Source organism: Vigna radiata, unplaced genomic scaffold, assembly GCF_000741045.1.
Source record: "Vigna radiata var. radiata cultivar VC1973A unplaced genomic scaffold, Vradiata_ver6 scaffold_111, whole genome shotgun sequence".
In the NCBI taxonomy this organism is placed as follows: Eukaryota; Viridiplantae; Streptophyta; class Magnoliopsida; order Fabales; family Fabaceae; genus Vigna; species Vigna radiata.
The window spans coordinates 994,821-1,004,507 of NW_014543596.1; the positions used below are offsets into that span (position 1 = coordinate 994,821).

The 9,687-nt window shown below is 39.4% G+C and overlaps 1 protein-coding gene across 1 annotated transcript; it reads left to right on the top strand.

Moving 5' to 3' along the window:
• The first annotated feature begins 264 nt into the window (after nt 1-264).
• Nucleotides 265-7,662, top strand: LOC106754531. The gene is made up of 4 exons (XM_014636549.1): nt 265-342; nt 3,943-5,406; nt 5,614-6,186; nt 7,429-7,662. The coding sequence occupies exons 1-4, from the start codon at nt 265-267 to the stop codon at nt 7,660-7,662; spliced, it is 2,349 nt and encodes a 782-aa protein (XP_014492035.1).
• Nucleotides 7,663-9,687: the final 2,025 nt, after the last annotated feature.

Here is a 9,687-nt window from a genome sequence, read left to right on the forward strand (position 1 = left end):
AATTTGAATTATCTAAGACTAATTATTTGCATTATTAATTGTAGGGAAAGTATTTGTTAATATTTTGGGACTTAAAGAGAAATGCCACATCAATTTTATTCTTAGTCTAAATGAGAAAGGAGGTGCATATTTCATTTTTTGGGGATGCACATGGAGATGACTTGTGTAAATGGAACAATGGATGAAGATGCATAAGTAGATGCTGGCACAAAAGCTGGACTGGCACGACCCTCAATCTCGCTGCAGTCATTTGGGCTTGGAAGGATGGCTTATTCAGCAAGCGACTTCCAAGATGCACCTAGCAGTTTTGACACACGGCTCATGAGCAAAATTGGAAAGGAGGTGTGTGCTTTTAGAATTTGGAGGTGCAGCAACAACGTCAGCCCATGTGCACATCCAGCAACACGTGAGTGATGAGGGCTTCATTTTGGTCGGGGATAAAAAGAAGCTCCAGCCACAACTTGAGGGGGGGCTGGAACAATCTCAGATAGGGTAGATGGCTATTCAACTCATTGAGGAACAATCTCAAGTTTCAAAGGAATCACCATTTCAGATTGTTTAGCTTCCAGATGATGTTAGTGCCATCCACATTGGAAATGGGGAGCAGAGTCATGAGCTTACTACTGCGCCATCTACTTTCCCTCCCTCTTATGTCTCCACTCTTGCACCCTAGGAGACTGATGAAAATTTGGAGGACCAGGCAGGTATAAGCAGCAATTTAGATCCAGGTAGACCACTTTCATCCTCCACTACTTTACCAGTCTTCAGGGAAGTGGAGGTAAACATACCTCAGTTTGATTATGTTGTTGATGATTATGCTGTTGAGGGGTATGTTGATGATTATGATGTTGATGAGCATGCTTTTCATTTCCACTCTTTGTATGATGAGAAACAACATTTGTCATCTTGTATGAATACTTCTTCTCCATGCACTGAACGTGAATCTGAGCCTGTAGTTGATATTGTTTCTAAATTTGAAATATATTCATGTTCTGAGAGTGTATCTGAGGTTCAGCCTGTTACACTGGGATTGGGTGTTATACCTCTGCATATCATTTCTTTGGAGCCATATTGCACTAACCATGTTGCAGGAGGTACACATGAATTTGACCAACACACACCCATGGTGGAAGACAAGGGTGCCAGTATACACAACAGTTTGAAGATTAATAGGCACCAGCTGAACCCACTCATCAACAATCACTTATTCTTAGATCCAACTATGGAGGACATGTCCCTGCTTGATCAACTTTGGAGAATGAAGCAGTTCCTCTTCAACACTTCCTTGTTGACTCCAGTGGTGGAGAACATCTCCCTGATAGTCCAAACTTGGCAACTGCCACCATGATCAAGGGAGTTTTCTTTTCCCTTCTCCTCCCTTTCCCGCTTTTATTGCCCTTGTCCTTGATCTGTTGACTGTTTTGACTTCTGATCTTATGCTTATGACACATTGAGGACACTGTATAGTTTAAGTGTGGTTTATTGGGGGAGATTATGATTTTTCTTTGTTAAATTTTTTTTTCTTTTCTAGGTGTTAAATTTTTTGTTTTCTAGGTAGTTTTTGTTTTGTTTTGTGTACAGTTTTGCATGTTTCTCTTAATTTCTGGACTTTGTTTACATTGTAGATGTGTCTTTCACTTCATTCCTACTCTGATTTGTTGGAAATCCTTGTTTTTCTTTGCTTGGAAAGATGATTATGATGTTTGAGAGGTTGATTTGATTGTAACAATTACCTTGCGTGAGATTTGAGGCACTTTATGTTCTTTCTTGTGTGATATGTCTCTTGATTGCTTGCAGATATGCCTTGGCTTGACTCTTGTTGATGATTCTTGATTGATATGCATGTTTGGAAGTGATAAAGGAAGTTTTGTTCTTGAGCCTCTCTAGCCAGATGAGCCTACCTTGTTTTAATCCCTTCATAACCCCTTTTGAGCCTATACTTTCCCCATTTCTTTGTTTTGAAGCTCATACACTAGCCCTAAGTGAAAAACCATGATTACCTTAACCTTAGGGAATTTTGGAGCTTTGGAAGTGTGTTGGGAACAAGTGTGGTCTCCCTGGGGATTTTGATGAATTGGCTAACTAGTTCCTCTTCTTGTTTCTGCTTTTGTAAATATATTGTGTACATCTTGTCTCTGAAATTTTTGTTCTAAATAGAGATAAAAGAAAAGAGACAAGATGAGAAAAAAAAAGAAGATAAAAAAGAGAAAAAAAAATTGTGAATAGTGGAGTCAAGAAGAGGATTGAATTAGAGGTTTTGGGTGTGATTTGACTGTGTTTACAATTGTTCCCCTATGCTCCTCTATTCCTTTTGGTTTATAGTTTCTCATCCATATTTATCCTCCCTTGTCCTTGGCCCCGTTACATTCATAAAAGACCTTTTGATTTGAACATGCATATGATTTTAAGTGTTGATATTAGAGGCTTGCCAAGTCTATTTGTTGCTTGCTTTCCAGAGCGCATTGAGTTGACATTGTTTACCATAAACACTTGAGAGAAACACTGATAGTTGATAATGACATATTTTACCATGATTTCAGTGATGAATCAAGAGAAAATGTCAACCCTTTCTTAACTTTTTCCCTTGTAAATCCTAGTTTTCTTTTAGTTTGTTAAGTGGCTGCACCTCAAGTTTTAATGAGATATTTTGTTCACTAATCCTTGCTTTCATGTGCTTAATGTAATTGGAAGAAGTCTATGCATCAAATGAAGGCACTGGAAACCAAGAAAAGCAAGAAACACAGCAAAAATGAAGAACCAGAATTCTGCTGAAATCAGGCTCGAGAGCCCCAAAAAAGGGGGCACTTGAGCGCTAGTGCACCAGTTCCTGAGTTTGACTGTCGCGCGCCTGAGCGCCCCATTTTTGGGGCGCTTGAGCGCCAACTTTGCTGACAGGGCAGATTTGCCCTATTTCACTCAGAAACGCGAAGAGCTTTGAATCTTTTGCTACCCAAACGCATTTTCTCTCTGTGGGAGCTCTTGGAGGCGAGCTAGGAGCTGTGGGAACAGTCCTTCTTCATCCTTGGGTCTTCTTTCTTCTTCCATTTCCACCATTGTTGTAAGCTTGAGCTCTCCATTCATGGAGAGTTAGTTTCATTATTGTTGGGGGATTGATGTAACCACTAAACTCTTATGTAAAGCATGTTGTTTTGAATGAATATATACATTTTTCATTGATTGTTAGTGTTTAATTCCTTCTCTTAATGCTTGTTGTGAAGTTTCCACCCATGACATGATTTTAGGGTTTACTTGATATTGGGAAATGTTGGGTAAATCTTGACTTGGGTTAAACACCTAAAGNAAATAGTATCTAGGNATAGAACTAGGACCTTTGGTTGTCTTAAAATCNCATTTCTTAATGNGGAAATAATCGTTAGGTTTTCCAAGGGATTGGAGTCTAATGAGGAAGTCTAGGCTCTTTCTACCAAGGGATTNGNGTTTGAGTAAACGAGTAGATTGACATTGACATATTAATGAAGAGGAAGTGATTTTCTATGCATAAGAGTGAAGTAGGTGAAATCATACCCCCAACAATATCATTNCATATCATTTCNAATCTTACCNTTTACAAGNGTTTGAGTGCTTAANATCACTTTTATCATTTATGTTTTATAGTTACTTTAATTGAACNAAAATTCAATTTATGGAAGCATTCTTTAGTCTAGGTTAGTTAGAAATTATACGATTGTCTAGTGCAACGAGTCTCTTGGGAAACGATATCCGGTCTTACCGGTTTTATTACTTGAAACGATTTGGTGCACTTGCCAAAGTCTCAACAAATTTTTGGCGCTGTTGCCGGGGACTCGGTGTTCAAACTAGAATTTTGTGTGATTTTTAAGTTATATAGGCTTTATTCTTTTGTTTATAATTTTCTGTTTTATTGTAACTACTATTTTCCTATTTTTGGGGCTAACTTGTGGCTCGAGTTTGGTTGCTCTCTAGTGTTTGAAGGGAACTATCCGAACAAGGAGAACTGTTTCATCTGAACCACTCCTTGTTGACCCTGAGATCGAGAAAACAGCTCGTAGAAACAACAGTGACACTAGGAGACGACGAGCTATTAGTCAACAAGGTGCCCCTGAATCTTTGACTTCTCTCAACAATCAACCTATTGATCTTCTGGATACTTCTTTTGTAAACGAGATGGATGGCACAGGACCACCTCCACGAAGAACCATAGGGGACTCCATTGCTTACACTAGCCCGAGAAATTTCTCAAGCATTGTGAGGCCCACTATGAGTGATAAACTTGCAGAAATGAAGCCAGCTCTACTCCAACTCATCAGTTCTAATCAATTCTCTGGCATGGATAATGAAGACCCTCATGCTCATTTGGTCACTTTCTATGAATTGTGTGGCTCTGTGGGTGTAATGGGGAAGGAGGAAGAAGCATTGTATATGAGACTCTTCCCATTTTCTCTGAATGGCAAAGCAAAGGCTTGGCTTCAATCACAGCCTAATCAAAGTTTGACTAGTTGGGAGGATGTGGAACACAAATTTCTTGCTCGCTTATTTCCACCATCTAAGAGCACAGAGATAAAGGCTGCGATTGCTACTTTTGTCCAAGGAGTAGATGAACCACTGTGTGAAGCCTGGGAAAGATTCAAAGCTTTATTGAGGAAGTGTCCCAGTCATGGCTTTAGCTTGGAGATGCAAGTGCAAACCTTCTGCAACCGTTTGCAACCTCATACAGTGATGATACTTGATGCATCTTTTGGTGGGTCGGTTCTATTAAAAACTGCTGATGAAGCCATTGCTATTATTGAAAACATGGTTTCCACTGACATGCAGAGTCAACGTGGGAGGACTCAAGTTCAGAAAAGAGGAGTTTATGAACTTAATGCTCAGGATGCAATACTTGCACAAAACAAACTTCTGGCCCAACAGATGGAGCTCCTAACCCAAAGTATGCCCAAGTTACCTCAGCAGTTGCAAGCAATGCAAAGCCAAGCTCAACCACATCATCAAGTTATGAGATGTGATTTCTGTGGAGATAATCATCCTAATGGCCATTGTCAAGTTCCTAGTGGTTCCCAATATGAAGAAATCAACTACATGGGGAACCAAGGAAGACAAAATTTCTTCAACAACACCTTCCCTAATCCTTCCAATCAAGGGTGGAGTCAAGCACAAGGAGCTTCTGGTAGTAGAAATTCTTATCAACCTGTTCATCAATACTCATCTCAGAATGATAGGAATACAAAACTAGAAGAAACATTGCAGATGTTCATGCAACAGTCCATCCAAAACCAAAAGAATACTGATGCATCTATAAAGAATTTGGAAGTGCAAGTTGGTCAGTTGGCCAAGCAATTAGCAAATCAACAAAGTGGACAATTCTCTGCAAATACCCAAGCCAACCCCAAGGAAGAATGCAATGTCATATTCATTAGAAGTGGAAAAGAGGTTGGGAGGAAAGAAGAAGAAAAAGAAAAGCCAGAAGAAGAAGAGAAGAAAAAGAATGAAGAGGAGAATCAAGAAGAAAAAGAAATAGAAGAAGAGACCGTTGAAAGAGAAGAAGAAAATAAAGGAAAAGAAAAAGAGAAAAAGAAAAAAGAGAAGGAAATTGTGAAACATCTTCCTTACCCAAAAAATCCTTCCAATAGAGAAAAGGAGAAACAATTGGCTCGATTCAAGCAAATATTTAACCAACTTGAAATCACCATGCCCTTGACCGAAGCACTACAACAAATTCCCGCCTATGCAAAGTACATGAAGCAATTCCTTAGCAATAAAAAGAAGTATTTAGATGCGGAGACAATTGAAGTGGAGGGAAATTGTAGTGCCATCATGCAGAAGACTCTCCCTCCAAAATTTAAAGATCCGGAGAATTTCACCATCCCTTGCACCATTGGAAACCATAATATAGGGAAGGCTCTTATTGATTTAGGGGCTAGCATCAACCTGATGCCCCTTTCCATGCTTAAAAAGATTGGTGGTCTTGAAGCCAAGCCAACACGAATTATGCTTCAATTGGCAGATAGGTCCATCAAATACCCTTNTGGTGTGGTAGAAGACGTGGTGGTGAACATTGATAAACTCCAATTCCCGGTGGANTTTGTAGTGATGGAGATGGAGGAAGATGNAGAGATACCGCTCATCCTTGGAAGACCTTTCATGAAGACAACTAAGGTTGTCATTCATATGGAAGAGGGAATACTGAAATTAAAGGACCAAGATAGAGAGGTAACTTTCAATGTCTTTGAAGTTGGGCAGCCCAAGTCATGAGGAATAGACTAGCATTGAAGCAACCAATGAAGTTCTATCTGTTACTAGTCTACCAAGGTAAGTTGCTAAGTTGGCCAAAAAGAGCCTAAATTGTTTCTCTCAAAAAGTGAAGAAGGGGGATGAGATAAAGAAGAGAAACTTGCACACCAACCAACACCCTTTTGTGGAAAGTTGGTGTGCAAGTAATGAACCTAAACCTGGCAAACCAGTGAAGCTCAAGAACAAGTTATGGGTTATTAAGGCGATAAAAGCAAATGGAGTACTTGAAATCGAGGCTCCCTACTCAAGGAGAGTCAAGTTGGTGACAAGAAAATTGTTGAGATTATGTTGGTGTCATGAAAGGAAGAAGCACACCAACATCAAAAATCAAACTTGAGCATAATGGTGTCAAGCTAATGACGTTAAACAAGCGCTTACTAGGAGGCAACCCAGCTTTCTAACCTTTTCTTATGTGTGATTTTGTTGTTTGAGTGTGTTTTTATTGTTTGAATTTGCTTTAGAATGTTTTAGTTTGATTTGGTTATTTGGAGCATATTAGTATGAATTGTAACTTGTGTGAGGTTAATAGTTGCATTGGTGTAATGTTGAGTGTTGTGGTGAATTGATGTGAATAGGAGTGGTTCAATCTGTTTTGATGTGTTATGGTGTGTTTATGTATGTTTTATTATGTTTTGTTAATTTTAGGTATGTTTAAAGTGTCAAAAAGTAATGCCTTGAGTTGTAGAATTAGAAAGCTTTGGAAGTGTGTACTTAATTTGTCATTCTTGCACTTAATTTCACTCCTTATGGATTTGATCAAGTTGGTATAGTGAAAACATATTAATATGGATTGAATTGAGTGCCAAGAAGTGTCAAATTCCAAAAATCGTAGGGTGAGTTGTCAAATTTTGCAGAATCTGCAATCTGGTATGGCGCTCAAGCTCGGACTGCACAAAGCCAATTTTCTGACATTCTGACCCAGTGGCGCTCAAGCGCCCCCAGAAAAAGGGCGCCCGAGCCTGGCGGGACTGCAACTCTGGTTTTCTTTTCTGCTTCAAATTTTTCATGCTCCAACCTGTTTTTTGTAATTTTTCTTGCATATATAGTGTGTTTTCTACCTTGTACACTCATGATCATGCAATCTAATGATTGTTTGTTACAAATGCATACTTACATTGTGGGCTCACTTTGGCAAACTTTAGTTTCAACCTTTTTGTGCAGAAATGCCTTCTTCATCTGACTCCAAGTGAATCAAAACAAATGCCACCACACAGAGAGATGTCATCAGAGGAATATGCGACTGTTGTAGCATGGCTTGGGGACCAACCTTACTCTACCGGGGGAGGTGGAGCCAGCTCATATGGTGCAATAGCTGATGATGATGAGCAGGAGGAAACTGATGATGAGGAGGATGTTGATGAGGATGCAAATATGACTGATTATAGCACATCATGAGTTTCACAGGACCTATTATTATGCTTTCTTTTGTTTTGTTTTCTAGTTTAATTGCTGAACTTGGTTGAAATTTAGTTTTTAGTTTAGGATTGAAAGAACAGTTTGCATTCTGATGAGTGCATATTTATGCCCACATTTATGCTTTAAAATTCAAATTTTTGATGAGATATTTGTGCTTAAATGGTTGATTTAAAGTGGATCTATGTGAAGTTGAATTGTTGGGTTTTGGAATTAAAGAGGCTTAAAAAGTGATTTTAATTGCATAAATTATTCTTGGATGTTCTAATATTTATTTNTGCAGCTGAAGTTAGAGTTTTATTGGTCCAAATTGCAATTTAAAACCCAAAATCAGATTTTATTTGATACATAATGTCCAAATGGGCCAAATAGGCAATCTTTACTCTTGCACCCCCAAATTTCCCTACATACACCCCTCTTTTCTAACCCAGGCCAATACTAAACCCAAACACTAAGCTTTTTCGCCTACACCCCTAAATTTTCCTATTCACACACCCCTCCTAACTAAAAACCACCAGATTACGCCATGTGGCAATGCATCACTAATAGATCCAACCACCCAGATAAGTCCATGTCATCCATCTTTACACTAATTAGTGAGCCAATCAGGTGCTGCCACCTTAGCCCCATGCCACGTCATCATCTTCCACCACTGAAACCCTAATCCCCAATTCAGCAAACCTAGGGCGCCGTCACCACAAACATGTCGCACCACCACCGTCTTCCACGACCACCATCATTTTCCTCTCATGCTATCTTCACAGCAACCACCTAGACACCGGCCACTACATCGCGCAATTAGCCACGCCGCACAGCCGCCTCAACCAGTCACCACCACTAGCGCTCCAAAGCTGCCGCAAGACACCATCCACCACGAGTTCGCACAAAACGCCTCGACGAAATCGCGAGTTCATCATCCACCATTGCTGCCACAGCGCCTCAACCGCAAGCCAACCTCTTCGTCGCACCATCCAAACCTGCATCAAAACCAGACAAAAAACCCCAATAGCAGAGAACCAGTTCGTAGTCTCCTATGCTAGCCTCCATCGATCTCCACCTGCGAATCGAAACCAGAGAAGCAAGATTCTCCGCTACCACCATCAATCTTCCCTGCAAAATTCAAGTTCACACTATCCAGATCATGGAACCCATCAAGCCGCCACCGTGAAGCTTCTTCTTCGCATCTCGCACCTGTACTCAGAAAATCAAAGAAGCAGAGAGGCAGAATGGAGCTGCCAAATCCCTCCATCCCCAATTGCAAAACCCTAATTCTGGGTAGAAAGTGGGCGGACACGTGGCGACATTTCATTGGCCATGTCCATAGGAGTCAAAACTGGTCAACATTGCTTAAGTTTGGTCAAAGTTGGTCAAACAAGGGGTTCTGGTGCAATTTTAGAGAATTCTGAAGGGGCTAAAATTCAAATAGAGGAAATATCAGGGTATTTGTGCAATTTTGGAAATTTAGAAAAGCTAAAAGAAAAAATTCAGTTATTGAATTATTTTAATTTGGGAATATCAACAGAAAATATCTTCCAAATAATGTTATAATCTTTTAGTTATTTGAAAGATATAAGATAAAAGATTTGATCAACTGAATATTCAGAATCCACGCCCAATCAAGCCCTATATAAAGAGACCCAAGGAAGGCAGAGAAGGGGGGAGCTTCATTCATTCATCCACCACTGCTTTCACTTTTCTTTCATTATGTGTTTCACTCCATTCATGAAGAGTTAAGCTCCTAGGGCTATTTTGCTGTAATTTCATTATGGATTATGAGGTTAAGTGAATTAATGCAATTGTTTATTTTGATTATTGATTTAAGTTGTTCTCTTTCTATGTGTTTCATCTCTCTATCATATTAAAAGCAAAGATTTTTGCATCATTATGTGTTTGAATCTACATGCATATTAATTATATGANTTCTAGAGTTTCTAGGTTTAATTGAGAATCTACTTTGATTTAATTTAGGAACTTTCATATGATTAAATGGTTTTTACTATCAATTGA